General features: G+C 45.6%; 1 protein-coding gene across 1 annotated transcript in view; it reads right to left on the bottom strand.

The window, feature by feature from the left end:
- LOC126109504 (5-hydroxytryptamine receptor 2A) overlaps positions 1–19029 on the bottom strand; it is a 285596-nt gene that overhangs the window by 80681 nt on the left and 185886 nt on the right. Inside the window, exons 4-7 of the mRNA XM_049914527.1 lie at positions 11929–12288; positions 4177–4503; positions 2076–2197; positions 1880–2000 (exon numbers count right to left, since the gene is read on the bottom strand). Of these exons, the coding sequence (XP_049770484.1) occupies positions 1880–2000; positions 2076–2197; positions 4177–4503; positions 11929–12288 (930 nt within the window). The remainder of the gene's footprint in view (positions 1–1879; positions 2001–2075; positions 2198–4176; positions 4504–11928; positions 12289–19029) is intronic.

The following is a 19029-nucleotide window of genomic DNA, read 5'->3' as shown; positions in this document are numbered from 1 at the left end:
GCTTCCGTTTTAATTAAGGTTCGAGGTCTAGTACAGACAGGCGTACGATTTTTAACACAGTTCATTGACACACAGTATTTTCACATTTTTACATAGCCAAGTTCACTCCGTGTACTTTGTTTAGATCGTGCGCAATGCGATCGTATCCTGTTCACAAAACTGACCGCTGAAGATAGTTTAAATAAAGGGAAACGCGTTTGGTCCAGATGAGACCTTAGAGTATTTGAATAGTAGAAGGTGGAAGAAGTCCCATGTTACTTGCAGAATTATGGTTGCGGAAGGCCATGTCAGAAAACAAAAAGATAACGTGCATATCAAGAAAAAGCTAACTAGAAGAACGGATGGGATGGGAGGACATGTGTTAAGGCACCAGGGAAAAATTCAGTAGTACTGTAGAGGGAAATACTGTAATGGGAGAGAAAGGTTGGAATATATATACGAGAGCCCTCTTTTTTCAACTTCCGATAGGCCATAAACAAAAGTATAGATCAAAACGTATTTAATCACTAAAAAGTTAAGCACACTTGTCTTTACTTCTTGACGTAATCACCGTAAAAATTGAGGCACTTGTCGCATCTGTGGACCAACTTTTCTATATCCCTTTCATAAAATATGCCAGCCAATGGGTTGTAAATCGTTCCCTTCAAACAGAAGGGAATAATGTAACATAAGTTTATGGAAGAATGAACGAACCGCGATTAAAAACTAAAGAAGAAACATGCTTACGTCTGGAACTGTTCTGGTGGATTGATAACGTCTGTCCTCACAGTAATGGTACAGCCCAACGACCCTTTGAGCAACTTCAATGGGACATTTCCGACCATTTACTGTACAGTCCCGAGTGACGTGCCGGCCGGAGTGGCCGTGCGGTTCTAGGCCCTACAGTCTGGAACCGAGCTACCGCTACGGTCGCAGGTTCGAATCCTACCTCGGGAATGGATGTGTGTGTGATGTCCTTAGGTTAGTTAGGTTTAATTAGTTCTAAGTTCTAGGCGACTGATGACCTCAGAAGTTAAGTCCGATAGTGCTCAGAGCCAACCGAGTGATCTCCGTCTCTTCCCTGAGGTAAACAAGTGGCTAGGGGGCACACCTTGCAAGCTAACGCAGAGCTTCAAAACAACATCGAAACTCACGTCAGTTTCACTTTTTTATTAAAGACTATCGATTTGGGTCATAAATAAGACCATCTTCAGGTCCGATTGATGATCGAAATCGGTCGTCTTCGTAAAAATAAAACAGTGCAGTTGCCTCATCAAAGTTGTCCAGCATCATCTATACAAAATATTTCTTATTTCATTTCATTGGCGGCAACATTTCACGAAAAAAATCTAGGAAAAATTCACTGTCATGCTTGGATAGCACAGGGATAGGTAACAATCCGTGTCCGCCGAGCGCTGTTGGCAAGCAAGGTAGACTCAGCCATTGTGAGACCAATTGAGGAGCTACTTGATTGAGAAGTAGCGGCTCTAGTCATGAAGGCTGTCAACGACCGGGGGGGCGTTGTGCTGACCACATGTTGCGCACATATCCGCATCTGTGAGGATGACACGGCGGTCGGTCAGCGCCATTGGGTCTTTCGGGGAGAACTTGTCCATCGGCACGATAAGTGCGTCAGTGGTGAGGGTGATTACACCAAGGAGTAAACAAAACGGTAAGTAACTTTGATACTGTATTAATTTTTTAAATACCCTTCTCATTTTTTTCAACTTCCAATAATCGACAAATATAACAACCATAGTACAACAAATGATGAAGGACATTGACGGTAGGTGATTATCTGAGACGGAGAGATCATTAGAAGTTACAGAATGTTGGCGGATTGCCCCAAACCAGCGACAGGAAGAGAGAAACAAACAGCAGATGCGAGGATCAGACGTACCGATGTTGGTGCTGCTGTCCTCATCGGACTCAAAGGCCGGACTGGAGGAACGCTCGCCCTCGATGGTGTTGTTGGCAGTGACTGGGGTGGGCGCCACGGACTTGGCCGACTGTTGCTGCTGCTGCTGCTGCTGTTGGTGATGCTGCTGCTGGTGATGCTGCTGATGTTGATGGTGCTGTCGGTCGGCGAAGCTGGCCGTCTCGGCGGTCGTGGTGGTGGTCGTGGTGGCCGTGTGGCTGTTGCTGGTGCAGCGCTGCGACGACGTCTTCTGGGATGAGGTCGAGTCCCCAGAGACGGCTGCTCCAACTGGAGTAGCTGCTGCCGACAGTTTAACCACCTGATGAAGACTACGTAATACAGTAATAAGTTGTACACTGTCTGATCAGAACTATCCGGACACCCCCATGTAATGCCTAACTGGCCATTGGATGTCAAGAGAGACAGACCCACCAGTGTAAAAGGAGGCAGGGAGAGACTCACATCCAGCTTCAACCATAATAGGGCACTCTGGCTTGACATGCATCTACCCAATACACTACCGACTGAAGACCTGCAATGGATCACTATGCGAGAGGTTCCGACATGCGGGGTGAATATTTTATCAGGAGCCTCACTCTCCGGACTGCCAGATCTGCACATTTGGAACCGGCGTGCGGCATCTGAAAAACACTCGAGTGCCTCACCTCCTTCGGAACTTTCACCAAGTGTTGGCAATTAGAACACCCATATTCGAAAAGCAAAGCCGTCAGGCCACCCAAGAGAGAGGAGGCGAAGAGCATATGGTGGCGTTAGATCTTAAGTACCTGCGAATACATGCTGATGCACCTGGACTTCGAGCTACAATAGTGTAATACACTACTGGCCATTAAAATTGCTACACCACGAAGATGACGTGCTACAGACGCGAAATTTAACCGACAGGAAGAAGATGCAGTGATATGCAAAATATCAGCTGTTCAGAGCGTTCACACAAGGTCGGCGCCGGTGGCGACACCTACACAGTGCTGACATGAGGAAAGTTTCCAACCGATTTCTCATACACAAACACCAGTTGACCGGCGTTGCCAGGTGAAACGTTGTCGTGATGCCTCGTGTAAGGAGGAGAAATGCGTACCATCACGTTTCCGACTTTAATAAAGGTCGGATTGTAGCCTATCGTGATTGGGGTTTATCGTATCGCGACATTGCTGCTCGGGTTGGTCGAGATCCAATATGAAATCGGTGGGTTCAGGAGGGTAATACGGAACGCCGTGCTGGATCCCAACGGCCTCGTATCGAGATGACAGGCATCATATCCGCATGGCTGTAACGGATCGTGCAGCCACGTCTCGATCCCCGATTCAACAGATGGGAACGTTTGCAAGACAACAACCATCTGCACGAACAGTTCGACGACGTTTGCAGCAGCATGGACTATCAGCTCGGGGACCATGGCTGCGTTTACCCTTGACGCTGCATCACAGACAGGAGCGCCTGTGATAGTGTACTCAACGTCGAACCTGGGTGCACGAATGCCAAAACGTCATTTTTTCTGATGAATCCAGGTTCTGTTTACAGCGTCGTGATGGTCGCATCCGTGTTTGGCGACATCGCGGTGAAGGCACATTGGAAGCGTGTATTCGTCATCGCCATACTGACGTATCACCCGTCGTGATGGTATGCGGTGCGAATGGTTACACGTCTCGGTCACCTCTTGTTCGCACAGACGGCACTTTGAACAGCGGACTTTACATTTCAGATGTGTTACGACCCGTGGCTCTACCCTTCGTTCGATCCCTGCGAAAATCTACATTTCAGCAGGATAAAGCACGACCGCATGTTGCAGGTCCTGTATGGGCCTTTCTAGATACAGAAAATGTTCGACTGCTGCTCTGACCAGCACATTCTCCAGATCTCTCAGCAACTGAAAACGTCTGGTCAATGGTGGTCGAGCAACTGGCTCGTCACAATACGCCAGTCACTACTCTTGATGGGCTGTGGTATCGTGTTGAAGCTGCATTGGCAGCTGTACCTGTACACGACATCCAAGCTCTGTTTGACTCAATGCCCAGATGTATCAAGGCCGCTATTACGGCCAGAGGTGGTTGTTCTGGGTACTGATTTCTCAGGATCTATGCATCCAAATTGCGTGAAAATGTAGTCACATGTCAGTTCTAGTATAATATATTTGTCCAATGAATACCCGTTTATCATCTGCATTTCTTCTTGGTGTAGCAATTTTAATGGTCATTAGTGTAAAGTGTGATCAGGACTGTTTTTGATAGGGAAAAAAAAACAAAGACTGTGTGCGCCCTGACCTTGAGCGTTGGCGGCCGGAGCGCCGCCGCCCGCCGCCGAAGTCGCCGCACCGTCCGCCGCCCCCGCAGCCCCCGCGCCCGCCCCCGGCGCCGCCCCCGCCGCCCCCGGCGCCTTCGGCTTGTCCTGGCTGAGCAGCGTGCTCTGCGTCTTGGAGAGGCCGATGCCTGCGGCACGACCCGCCATGCCGGAGACGGCCCCCGCAGACAGCGCCACCATCGACTGCATCTTGCGCTGCTTGGCCTCGCTCTTCTTCTGCATGTCGTACGCCGTCTTGTAGATGCCGCCGTACAGCACGAACAGCACCACCAGCGTCGTCCAGTAGTAGCCTGACAGGCACGAGAGAACACACTCACACCGACACATCGTAACGCCATAACCCCACAGGTGTAGAATGCACCTCATCGTCCCTATTGAGGAGAAATGACGTATCGAGTTCCACATTGCTCTATCTTAGACCCGCTATAGTTTCTGATGTACACTGAAGTGGCTGTTGATATACTTTCCGGGATGTGAGGTCGTGGTCCAAGAACTTTTCTGCTCCTTACGTTTCGTCCAGGACTGCGCTGGACTTCCTCAGAGGCGCTGCTCCGCTGAGTCTTGCCGACTGACTGGTCGGGTGTCTGAGAGCTACTTATATATTGTGAGAAAGGGGGGCGTGGTTCAGGCTACTCAAGAAAAGAGATAGACAGAATTTTGCGTCCAAGGAACAGAAACACAAAAGATAAGAATGAACCACAACAACAGAAAAATACAGTAGTTCTCCCTTTTATTAAAAAAGTAACAGATCGGATCGGTAAGATTTTACGAAAACATGACATAAAACCGATCTTTAAACCAACTAAGAAAATAAGTCAAGTACTACGATCCGTGAAGGATAAACGCCCTCCTCTGTCGACATGTGGTGTGTATAAAATTCCATGTACCTGTGATAAAGTTTACATTGGTACTACCAAAAAGAAGCGTAAACACACGACTGAAAGAGCATAAAAGTCTTTGTCGACTTGGAAAAATAGAAAAGTCAGCTGTAGCGGAACATGCTCTTCAACTAGGCAACCACCAAGTGAAGTTTTCGCATACCGAAGTTTTATCTACAACGTTAAATTACTATCCACGGCTGTGTAGAGAAGCTATCGAAATTTATAAACATAACGAAAATTTTAATAGGAAAGAGGAGGCTATGAAACTTAGCGATATATGGACAGTGGCTCTACAAAACTGCTAACAATTTTTATCTTTGACAAGGTGGTAATCGATAGTCAACCTTATCTTTGCTATGGATTATCACTGCTCATCACGTGTCACCTGAACCACGCCCCCCTTTCTCGCAATATATAAGTCGCTCTCAGACACCCGACCAGTCAGTCGGCAAGACTCAGCGGAGCAGCGCCTCTGAGGAAGTCCTGGACGAAACGTAAGGAGCAGAAAAGTTCTTGGACCACGACCTCACATCCCGGAAAGTATATCAACAGCCATGTCAACCGGTCGTGAAAGCCTTCATTCCATGTACACTGAAGTGCCAAAGAAACTGTTATAGGCATGTGTATTCAAATATAAAGACATGTAAACAGGCAGAATACGGCGCTGCGGTCGGCAACGCCTATATAAGATAACAAGTTACTGCTCCTTCAATGACAGGTTAACAAGATTTAAGTGAGTTTGAAAGCGGTGTTATAGTCGACGTGCGAGCGATGGGACACAGCGTCACCGAGGTAGCGAAGAAGATAGGGATTTTCCTGTACGACCATTTCTCGAGTATACCGCGAATGTCAGAAATCGGGTAAAATAATCTCCGATATGGCTGCGGCCGGAAAAAGATCCTGCAAGAACGGGACCAACGACGACTGAAGAGAATTGTTCAACCTGCAACCCTTCCACAGATTGCTGTAGATTTCAATGTTGGACCATCAACAAGTGTCAGTGTGCGAACAATTCAATGAATCATCACCGATATGGCCTTTCGGAGTTGAAGGTTCCCTCGTGTACCCTTCATAACTGCACGACATAAAGCTTTATGCCTCGCCTGAGCCCGTCAGCACCGACATTGGACTATTGATGACTGGAAATATCGCAAAGTTTTGAACATCGCTTCTTGGTTCAGTGACCGTTTATAAATTTAAATTGAAACAAATGAGCCCTCGGTCACAATTTTTTAGTATTATTAACAACGCCTGCTTCATTTACTGCATTTTTATATTTTTTCCTTTCATCAATTAAATTCAATATTTCTTCTGTTACCCAAGGGTTTCTACTAGCCCTCGTCTTCTTACCTATTTGATCCTCTGCTGCCTTCACTATTTTATCCCTCAAAGCTACCCATTCTTCTTCTACTGTATTTCTTTCCCCCATTCCTGTCAATTGTTCCCTTATGCTCTCCCTGAAACTGTACAACCTCTGGTTCTTTCAGTTTATCCAGGTCCCATCTACGTAAATTCCTCCATTTTGCAGTTTCTTCAATTTTAATGTACAGTTCATGACCGATAGATTGTGGTCAGAGTCCACATCTGCCCCAGGAAATGTCTTACAATTTACAACCTGGTTCCTAAATCTCTGTCTTACCATTATATAATCTATCTGATACCTTTTAGTATCTCCAGGGTTCTTCCGTGTACACAAAATATTGAATTTAATTGATGAAAGGAGAAAATATAAAAATGCAGTAAATGAAGCAGGCCAAAAGGAATACAAACGTCTCAAAAATGATATCGACAGGAAGTGCAAAATGGCTAAGCAGGGATGGCTAGAGGACAAATGTAAGGATGTAGAGGCTTATCTCACTAGAGGTAAGATAGATACTGCCTACAGGAAAATTAAAGAGACCTTTGGAGAAAGGAGAACTACTTGCATGAATATCAAGAGCTTTGATGGAAACCCAGTTCTAAGCAAAGAAGGGAAAACATAAAGGTGGAAGGAGTATATAGAGGGTCTATACAAGGGCGATGTACTCGAGGACAATATTATGGAAATGGAAGAGGATGTAGATGAAGATGAAATGGGAGATATGATACTGCGTGAAGAGTTTGACAGAGCACTGAAAGACCTGAGTCGAAACAAGGCCCCCGGAGTAGACAACATTCCATTAGAACTACTGACAGCCTTGGGAGAGCCAGTCCTGACAAAACTCTGCGACCTGGTGAGCAAGATGTATGAGACAGGCGAAATACGCTCCGACTTCAAGAAGAATATAATAATTCCAATCCCAAAGAAAGCAGGTGTTGTCAGATGTGAAAATTACCAAACTATCAGTTTAACAAGTCACACCTGCAAAATACTAACGCGAATTCATTACAGACGAATGGAAAAACTGATAGAAGCCGACCTCGGGGAAGATCAGTTTGGATTCCGTAGAAATGTTGGAACAGGTGAGGCAATACTAACTTATCTTAGAAGAAAGATTAAGGAAAGGCAAACCTACGTTTCTAGCATTTGTAGACTTAGAGAAAGGTTTTGACAATGTTGATTGGAATATTCTCTTTCAAATTCTGAAGGTGGCAGGGGTAAAATACAAGGAGCGAAAGGCTATTTACAATTTGTGCAGAAAGCAGATGACAGTTATAAGAGTCGAGGGGTATGAAAGAGAAGCAGTGGTTGGGAAGGGAGTGAGACAGAATTGTAGCCTATCCCCGATCTTATTCAATCTGTATATTGAGCAAGCAGTAAAGGAAACAAAAGAAATGTTCGGAGTAGGTATTAATATCCACGGAGAAGAAATAAAAACTTTTAGGTTCGCCGATGACATTGAATTTCTGTCAGAGACAGCAAAGGACTTTGAAGAGCAGTTGAACGAAATGGATAGTGTCTTGAAAGGAGGGTATAAGATGAACATCAACAAAAGCAAAACGAGGATAATACAATGTAGTCGAATTAAATCAGGTGATTCTGAGGGAATTAGATTAGGAAATGGGACGCTTAAAGTAGTAAAGGAGTTTTGCTATTTGGGGAGGAAAATAACTGATGATGGTCGAAGTAGAGAGTATATAAAATGTGGACTGGCAATGACAAGGAAAGCGTTTCTGAAAAAGAGAAATTGTTAACATCGAGTATAGATTTAAATGTCAGGAAGTCGTTTCTGGATGTATTTGTATGGAGTGTAGCCATGTATGGAAGTGAAACGTGGACGATAAATAGTTTAGGCAAGAATAGAAGCTTTCGAAATGTGGTGCTACAGAAGAATGCTGAAGATTAGATGGGTAGATCACATAACTAATGAGGAGGTATTGAATAGAACTGGGGAGAAGAGGAGCTTGTGGCACAGCATGACTAGAAGAAGGGGTCTACTTTAAACGTAAAGTCGAGACTGTGAACACAGACAGTGAACGCAACTAAATGACTACAGTCCTCAGCACTTGGTGAGACTGACGTTTCAGAATGGTTGGGGACATAGCTCAATGGTAATAACTGTCGTAAAACTTAAGCTCCCTTGAACTACAAATTTGGACACAGTAGGGAGGTTTGCTAACTTCAGCAATACAGACAGTTGTACCATAGGTGCAACCTTATGCTTAACTCGCAAAAAGAGAGGTGCTGTGACATTCCAGGGATGCTTTTGAAATTTGGACTTCTTATTTTTACGCTTTTCTGAGCATTCTGAAAGTGTGAATAGAATATTTGTGTCACATCGCTTCAACCACGGCAAATGTTCTATCATGTGTATGTGTGTGTGTGTGTGTGTGTCTGTCTGTGTGTGTGTGTGTGTGTGTGTGTGTGTGTGTGTGCGGTCTTCAGTCCAGGGAACGGTTTGATGCAGCTCTCCATGCTACTCTGTCCTGTGCAAGGCTCTTCATCTCTAAGTACCTATTGCAACCTACATCCTTCTGAATCTGTTTAGTGTATTCATCTCTTGGTCTCCCTCTACGATTTTTACACTCCACGCTTACCTCCAATACTAAATTCGTGATACCTTGACGCCTCAGAACGTGTGCTACCAACCGATCCCTTCTTCTAGTCAAGTTGTGCCCCAAATTCCTCTTCTCCCCAATTCTATTCAGTACCTCCTCATTATTTACGTCATCTACCCATCTAATCTCCAGCGTTCCTCTATAGCACCACATTTCGAAAGCTTCTATTCTCCTCTTATCCGAACAATTTATTGTCCAAGTTTCACTTCCATAGATGGCTACACTCCACGCAAATACTTTCAGAAAAGACTTCCTGACACTTAAATTTATACTCGATGTTAACAAACTTCTGTTCTTCAGAAAATCTTTCCTTGCCATTTCCAGTCTACATTTTATATCCTATCTACCTTGACCATCATCAGTTATTTTGCTTCCCCAATATCAAAACTCATCTACTACTTTAAATGTCTCGTTTCCTAATCTAATTCCCTCAGCATCACCTGATTTAATTCGACTACATTCCACTATCCTCGTTTTGTTTTTGTTAATGTTCATCTTTTATTCTTCTATCAAGACACTTTCCATTCCGTTCATCTGCTCTTCCAAGTCCTTTGCTGTCTCTGACAGAATTACAATGTCGTCGGTGAACATCAAAGTTTTTATTTCTTCTCGCTCCCTGTATTTGGCTACTACCAACTTTAGAATTTGTTAAGAGAGTATTCCGGTCAACATTGCCAAAAGCTTTCTCTAAGTCTACAAATACTAGAAACGTAAGTTTGCCTTTCCTTAATCTATGTTTTAAAATAAGTCATAGGGTCAGTATTGACTCGCGTGTTGCAACATTTCTACGGAATCCAAACGTATCTACCCTGAGGACGACTTCTACCAGTTTTTCCATTCGTCTGTACAGAATTCGTGTCAGTATTTTGCAGCAGTGACTTATTAAACTGATAGTTCGGTAATTTTCACACCTGTCAACATCTGCTTTCTTTGGGATTGGAATTATGATATTCTTCTTGAAGTCTGAGGGTATTTCCTCTGTGTTCTCTGCCTCGCGATGACTGGGTGTTGTGTGCTGTCCTTAGGTTAGTTGGGTTTAAGTAGTTCTAAGTTCTAGGGGACTGATGACCAAAGATGTTAAGTCCCATAGTGCTCAGAGCCATTTGAACCATTTATTTCGTCTGTCTCATACATCTTACTCACAAGATGGTAAAGTTTTGTCATGGCTGGCTCTCCCAAGGCTGTCGGTAGTTCTAATGGAATGTTGTCTACTGCAGGCACCTTGGTGCGAATGGTATTTCATTGTTCTATCAAATTCTTCACTCAGTATCATATCTCCCATTGAGCTTCATTGAATAACATCGGAGGTAGGCTACAACCCTGTCTCAGTGCCTTCCCAACTACTGCTTCCTTTTCATGTCCCTCGGCTCTTATGACTGCCATCTGGTTTCTGTACAAATTGTAAATAGCCTTTCGCTCCCTGTATTTGACTCTTCTTCCATTTGCCTAATATTACCCTTAAGTACATCGCCCTTGTATAGACCCTCTATATACCGAGAACTTTTAACATTGCAGTGCGTCAGCAATCGTGAATAAATTAATGATTATAAAGTATCCGCCTCGATTGCAAATAGATGAATGTTGACCTAGGTTTCGGCGCGTCTTTTGCTCTTTTGGGCGTTCTGCATTATTGTTGGACCATGCCTCTTTAGGCAGTTTGTAGTTTTAGTGTGTTCCGAAGAAGGCGTGGTTATCCGCGCCGAAACCTAGGTCAACATCCGGTTTCTGTTTGCAATGGAGGCGGACTTTTTTATAATCATTATACCTCTATATACTCCTTCCATTGTTCTCCTTTCCCTTCTTTGCTTAGAACTGGTTTTCCATCTGAGCTCTTGATATTCATACAGGTGGTTCTCTTTTGTCCAAAGGTCTCTTTAATTTTCGTGTAGGCAGTATCTATATTAACCTTAGTGATATATGCCTCTATATCTTTACATTTGTCCCTGCTTAGCCATTTTGCACTTACTGTCGATCTCATTTTTGAGCATACAGGTGCATACACCGTCACAGCTCAAGCACTAAGTGTAACCACATGGAGAGATATCTGTGCATATGCCAGGCTAACCGTTGGTTCTTGAAAATGGGCAACAGCCTTTACAATGGTTGCAGTGACACACAAATGGATAACTGACTGATCTGAGAACATTAGCCAACATGGCCTTGCTCTGTTGATAATGTAAACAGTTGCAAAAAAAGTGGAACTGGAGCTGATATTTTTTCGAAGGGCATGCAACTTTACTATGCGGCTTAATGATGGTAACATTCCTTTCGGTAAAGTATTTTGTATTTAAAACAGTGCTTCACTCACTCAGAGCACTCTGTCTTTAAGCCACGAATGGCCTATCGGGACCATCCGACCGCCGTGTCATCCTCAGTGGAGGATGCGAATAGGAGGGGCGTGGGGTCAGCTCACCGCTCTCCCGGTCGTTATGATGGTATTCTTGACCGAAGCCGCTACTATTCGGTCGAGTAAAACTCAATTGGCATCAGGAGGCTCAGTGCACCTCGAGAAATGGCAACAGGGAATGGTGGCCTGGATGGTCACCCATCCAAGTGCCGACCACGCCCGACAGCGCTTAACTTCGGTGATGTCACGGGAACAGGTGTATCCACTGCGGCAAGGCAGTTGCCAGAATAGTCCTTCACTAGGATATAAAAATTGGGATTAATCGGGGGTGTCGTTATCAGAAAGCGCAGACATGAAGAGACATGCACAGTATAGACAAGTGTGGAGAGATGCCTGAAATTGATTGAAGACTATTACACGAACTGCAGTAGTGAGACAAGCTTCACTAAATAGACCTGGCCGCAAGGTTTCAGACCATATTAAGATCTGTACTTGTCGTCGGCACTCACCTATGATGAGCGCCGTGTTGAAGATGGGGTCCTTGAGGAACTGGACCGCGCACTGTCCGGGCAGCAGGTCGCGGTAGCCGATGAAGTGCTCCCAGCCGAAGATGGAGATGAAGAAGAGCAGCGCGGGGATGATCCAGGTGATGGTCACCATCCAGATGACGCGCTGCTTGGTGCGCCAGCTGCGGTAGCGGGCCGCGATCTTCACCGAGCAGAAGCGGTCGATGGTGATGAGCAGCACCGTGTACTGGGACACCAGGCACACCGTGTAGTCCACCGAGAGCCACAGGTCGCACAGGATGGGGCCCAGGTCCCAGTAGCCCATCAGCACGTACACCGTGTAGAACGGCATCGACACCGTGCCTGCGGCATCGGGACAGCTCTAAAAACTACATTCCACTGTGCGGTTCACGTGACGGTACGTCACATAAATGGACATTTGGAGAAAGGCAAGGGCAGTTTTTGTTACGAGACGTGTGAATTACAAATTATTTCAAGACTGTGTACATGTGCGCGGGGCGATGTATAACAATCAGTAAAGAACCTAAGTTACACTCCTGGAAATTGAAATAAGAACACCGTGAATTCATTGTCCCAGAAAGGGGAAACTTTATTGACACATTCCTGGGGTCAGACACATCACATGATCACACTGACAGAACCACAGGCACATAGACACAGGCAACAGAGCATGCACAATGTCGGCACTAGTACAGTGTATATCCACCTTTCGCAGCAATGCAGGCTGCTATTCTCCCATGGAGACGATCGTAGAGATGCTGGATGTAGTCCTGTGGAACGGCTTGCCATGCCATTTCCACCTGGCGCCTCAGTTGGACCAGCGTTCGTGCTGGACGTGCAGACCGCGTGAGACGACGCTTCATCCAGTCCCAGACATGATCAATGGGGGACAGATCCGGAGATCTTGCTGGCCAGGGTAGTTGACTTACACCTTCTAGAGCACGTTGGGTGGCACGGGATACATGCGGACGTGCATTGTCCTGTTGGAACAGCAAGTTCCCTTGCCGGTCTAGGAATGGTAGAACGATGGGTTCGATGACGGTTTGGATGTACCGTGCACTATTCAGTGTCCCCTCGACGATCACCAGTGGTGTACGGCCAGTGTAGGAGATCGCTCCCCACACCATGATGCCGGGTGTTGGCCCTGTGTGCCTCGGTCGTATGCAGTCCTGATTGTGGCGCTCACCTGCACGGCGCCAAACACGCATACGACCATCATTGGCACCAAGGCAGAAGCGACTCTCATCGCTGAAGACGACACGTCTCCATTCGTCCCTCCATTCACGCCTGTCGCGACACCACTGGAGGCGGGCTGCACGATGTTGGGGCGTGAGCGGAAGACGGCCTAACGGTGTGCGGGACCGTAGCCCAGCTTCATGGAGACGGTTGCGAATGGTCCTCGCCGATACCCCAGGAGCAACAGTGTCCCTAATTTGCTGGGAAGTGGCGGTGCGGTCCCCTACGGCACTGCGTAGGATCCTACGGTCTTGGCGTGCATCCGTGCGTCGCTGCGGTCCGGTCCCAGGTCGACGGGCACGTGCACCTTCCGCCGACCACTGGCGACAACATCGATGTACTGTGGAGACCTCACGCCCCACGTGTTGAGCAATTCGGCGGTACGTCCACCCGGCCTCCCACTATACGCCCTCGCTCAAAGTCCGTCAACTGCACATACGGTTCACGTCCACGCTGTCGCGGCATGCTACCAGTGTTAAAGACTGCGATGGAGCTCCGTATGCCACGGCAAACTGGCTGACACTGACGGCGGCGGTGCACAAATGCTGCGCAGCTAGCGCCATTCGACGGCCAACACCGCGGTTCCTGGCGTGTCCGCTGTGCCGTGCGTGTGGTCATTGCTTGTACAGCCCTCTCGCAGTGTCCGGAGCAAGTATTGTGGGTCTGACACACCGGTGTCAATGTGTTCTTTTTTCCATTTCCAGGAGTGTATTACGAGGGCTGTCCAGAAAGTAAGTTACGATTGATCGCGAAATGAAAATCACAGTGAAAATCAGAAATGTATCATTTGTAACAGTTAGCTACATCTTTCAGCTACTTCTCTACGTAGTCGCCGTTCTGACTCAGACATTCGTCGTAGCGTTGTACCAACTTTCCAATACCCTCATCATAGAAGGCAGCCGCCAGTGCTTTCCGCCAATTCTCCACGCTGGCCTAAAGCTCGTTGTTTGTGCCAAAATGTTGTCTTCATAGCCAGCGGTTTGTTTGAGCAGAGATGAAACTCAGTGGGAGACAATTACGGGCTGTATTGTGGGTAACCAAACATTTCCAATTGAGACGATGCAGGAACATCTTCATTGCCCCTGCAGAATCAGGCTGAGAATTGTCTTGAAGAAGAAACCGCACGACAGTTATGTAATGTTGGTTGCATAGCTTCAGGGGAAAATTCTCACCAGGCCCTCGTACTTGGCGGGAGACACTATTTTCTGTAACACCTTTACGCTCTCACTAAGAGCTCAGGAATGAAAAGAGCGACATAATTCTACCTAGAGTCATACTAGAGACACTGCCCAACACATCTTTGCAAAGCTTTATCGGATTTTCATACTCGTTTCCATTTCGCGACCGATCGTAACTTACTTTCTGGACAGCCCTCGTATTATCAAGACACAAATATCGATGTAATTAAAAAAAAACACAGTTTTTAGGTATAATCTCTGTGTAACATAGGCCATGAAGATCAGAGACAATGCTTTGATTGACCAGCTCTCCTGTTGTGTTTCGTCTAGCAGTAGACCGCCATTGTAGTGCTGTCTGATAATTAACCTAAGTTTTATCTGTATTTTTGAAAAATATAATAGAAATTGTTATTAGAATGTGTGTATTATTGAGTTAGTTGTCACCTCTCATGATCGCAAGCATTAATTATAATTAACAAAGTTTATACAGAACTTCGCAGTACAGGGAGCTCGTCTCCCCTAGCAGGATTTAGTCGGCCATTACGCTGACTGTATTATTTCATTGAAATATCATGTCATAATGTTAAATGTAAATGCGAGAGACTTCTCAATTTTGATCTTTCATTAATTTCTAAGTTAAAAAGAGTCAAAACAGATTTGGTTTGTTAATATTTAGAATACTGAGTGAGTTCAGTATGTTTCATTTTGGCCGCCTAACGGCAGACTAGATTCTCTCCAGTTTTCCTTGCAAATAATGAAAAAGAAATATTGAAAAGCATTACATTCCGCAATATCTCAGTTAATCTTTGTGTAATTTGGTGCATGAATAACCAGTAGCCCCTGACAGCCATATTAATAATTACAATTTGCTTAAAAATACGCATATTTTCTTTTCTAAATAGCAGTGCTCACGCAAACTATTTATTAGAAGGCAGTGAGTCGCGCGCTGTGTTTAAAAAAATATTATATGGTGCGTACTTCGGGGCAGCCGATGTCCGTACGAGTGTTATAGCGGTATAAGTTAATTAGAAGTCTCATGCTAGCCCACAATATTTAAAGCCACTCCAACCAAAATCCTAAAATATATAATTTAAAAATAAAAAATATACAGATCGCTACACGGGCGATTCACTGAGGCGGCAAATGCCGTGGGACAGCGATATACCCATATACAGATGGAGGTACACAAGGTATAAAAGGACAGTGCATTGGCGGAACTGTTATGTGAACTCTGGCGATTCGTGTGAAGAGGAATCCAACGCGATTATGGCCGCACGACGGGAATTAACAGATTTTGAACGCGGAATGGTAGCTGGAGCTTGTCGCATGAGACTTTCCGTTTCGGGAATCGTTAAGGAATTCAGTATTCCGAGATCCACAGTGTTATGAGTGTGCCGCGAATAGTAAATTTGTTGGACTTCCTGACAGCCTTCACCTAACGACAGTGAGCAGAGGCGTTTTCCTAGAGTTGTCAGTGCTTACAGACAAGCAATACTGCGCCAAATCGATGTGGAACGTACAACGAACGTAGCGGTTACGACAGTGCGATTGAATCTGCCGTTAATGGGATATGGCAGCAGACGACTGACGCGAATGGGCTCGTGATCATATCAGCTGAACCATACACGACTGAAAAACGGCTGCCTGTCAGATGAGTCCCGATTTCAGTTGGTAAGAGCTGATGGTAGGTTGGTTGGTTGGTTGGTTTGGGGAAGGAGACCAGACAGCGTGGTCATCGGTCTCATCGGATTAGGGAAGGATGGGGTAGGAAGCCGGCCGTGCCCTTTCAGAGGAACCATCCCGGCATTGGCCTGGAGTGAGTTAGGGAAATCACGGAAAACCTAAATCAGGATGGCCGGACGCGGGATTGAACCGACGTCCTCCCGAGTGCGAGTCCAGTGTCTAACCACTGCTGATGGTAGGATCTGAGCTTGGCGCAGACCCCACAAAGCTCTGGATCCGAGGCAATATGGCGGTGGCTACATAGTGGTGTGGAGTGTGTGTTCATGGAATGGACTATGCCCTCTGGTCCAACTGAACAGGTCACTGACTGTAAATGGCAATGTTAGGCTGCTTGGAGATTTTCTCCCATTCGCAGACTTCTTATTCTCAAACAGCGATGGATCTTTTTATGGATAATGCTCCATGACACTGGGCCACAATTATCTGCGATTGTCTGAATAACATTCTGGACGATTCGAGCGAATGATCTGGCCTCCCGTATGGGACATAATAGGGACATAATGGGGAGATCAGTTCGTGAACAAAATTCTGCACCGACAACACTTTCGCAATTACGGACGGCTGTAGAGGCAGCATGATTCAATACTACTGCGGGGAACTTCCAACGACTTGTAGCGTCCACGCTACCACAAGCTGCTGCACTGTGCGTGAGCTCCAACACGATACTGGGGGGCATCCCACAACTTTTGTCACCTCACTTTAAGTACCAGTTGTTAAATAAGCCCTTCCACTTTGAAGACTGCAATGGGCGCGTTGCTATCTACGTTAGGACAACTTAATGGTAAAGAGGAGCATAGCATTCTGGTACATGAAAAGACCAATGTAGCCTTCCTACACCAACAGTGTTTCAGGGAGAGGAATACGTCCACTGGGCTGGGACGCACATCTTGTAGAGCCGTGTCAACACTGTGTGCGTGTTCAAGCATATGTCACGTCAATAGTTGGTTTATTCGAGTTACCAATGTTCCTCTCTTACACCTTGAATAGGCGATCATTAAAACGTTCCTCGTGGTAAGAGACTCATTTTGCGTGTGAATGTATCATAGCAATATTTTTGGGGATCAATAATTTATACACTCCTGGAAATGGAAAAAAGAACACATTGACACCGGTGTGTCAGACCCACCATACTTGCTCCGGACACTGCGAGAGGGCTGTACAAGCAATGATCACACGCACGGCACAGCGGACACACCAGGAACCGCGGTGTTGGCCGTCGAATGGCGCTAGCTGCGCAGCATTTGTGCACCGCCGGCGTCAGTGTCAGCCAGTTTGCCGTGGCATACGGAGCTCCATCGCAGTCTTTAACACTGGTAGCATGCCGCGACAGCGTGGACGTGAACCGTATGTGCAGTTGACGGACTTTGAGCGAGTACGTATAGTGGGCATGCGGGAGGCCGGGTGACACGTGCTTTACCGACTGAGGTACTCAGGCGCGACACAGGACCAGTCCTCACAGCTTTTCTTCCGCCATAATCTCATCCCATGTCTTCCAAACTTCACACAAGTGCAAAACTTCCTGGACTAGAATCTTGGATGTGATACTGCGGAGACATTGCTTAGCCACGGCATGGGACATGTTTCCAGAATGAATTTTTCACTCTGCAATGGAGTGACGCTGTGTCTTTCTCTCTGTTTTGCCAAACTTCGGAACCAAATCTACATTTGCTTGCTACTGTTGTTTCATATATAATCTTGTTAGTTTTATTTGTGATCTCATTTGACCAAGCGATTTACTTTGACTGTCGAGTAACATGTTTCCTCTTTACAATCTAGTTTTTAAAACCTTCCACGCTCTTTCTTCCATTCGTATACCTATTTACACATGGATATTTGAAAGAAGAACAGCATTTTGATAATGAATTGCGTTCTCGCTTCCCACGCCCGGGTTCCCGGGTTCGATTCCCGGCGGGGTCAGGGATTTTCTCTGCCTCGTGATGGCTGGGTGTTGTGTGCTGTCCTTAGGTTAGTTAGGTTTAAGCAGTTCTAAGTTCTAGGGGACTGATGACCATAGATGTTAAGTTTCATAGTGCTCAGAGCCATTTGAACCATTTTTTTGATAATGAATTCGTATCATCTAAAATTCCAAATCATGCTTTTTTTCACTATCCATTATCACATACCTAGTTTTCTTTGTGATTACTTTTAAACTCCATTTTTTGTCATCTTCAGTCCGAAGACTGGTTTGATGCAGCTGTCATTTTCACTCTACGCTGTACAAGTCTGCATCTCCAAATAACTGCTACAACCTATATTCATTTGAACTTGTTTCTGTAGTCGAACCTTGGTCTTCATCCCCAATTCTATCCCTCAAACTAAAAAAAAATCGTGTGATGGCTCACGAAGTTTTCTGCCAACGGAAACGTTCTTTTGGTGAAGTTGTGTCACAAAATTCTTTTCTTCCGATTTCGATTCACTGCAAACCTCAGTGGTATCCGATCTACCCGTCTAATGTTCGGCCGTCTTCTGTAGCACCTACAGTCACATTACTAAAGCTTCCAGTTTAAGTTGTTTATCGTCCGACGCTCACTTTCGTTCAAGACTACGCTCCAGATAACTTCAGGGAAAGTTCTTAATACTGTGCAACACAGTTTATGGGGTTCTTATTCTAAACACCGTAATTCTCTTCCATTGCGATGTAGGAGTATGAAATTTGGCACAAAAGTGCCGCCAACCATCCTGTGTAATGGGGAAAAAGATTGAAAACCCAGAGTTCAGTAGTTATTGTGAAGTGGAAGGTGGGTTAAGGGGATTGGAGCGCCCTATCCCGACAATGTTACATTTAGTGACTTGGCTTCGCTGTATTTCAGGAACTACTGTAGCCACTGACATGAAACTTTTATAGGATATTAAACTGTATGTTCTGAATCTACTGAACTACAATAATTGCATTTCAGCCACTGCTTTCGGAAATACAACTTTTTAA

This window comes from Schistocerca cancellata, chromosome 12 (assembly GCF_023864275.1).
Source record: "Schistocerca cancellata isolate TAMUIC-IGC-003103 chromosome 12, iqSchCanc2.1, whole genome shotgun sequence".
In the NCBI taxonomy this organism is placed as follows: domain Eukaryota; kingdom Metazoa; phylum Arthropoda; class Insecta; order Orthoptera; family Acrididae; genus Schistocerca; species Schistocerca cancellata.
Note: the sequence above shows the minus strand (reverse complement) of the source record. Positions and strands in the feature narration are given on the sequence as shown.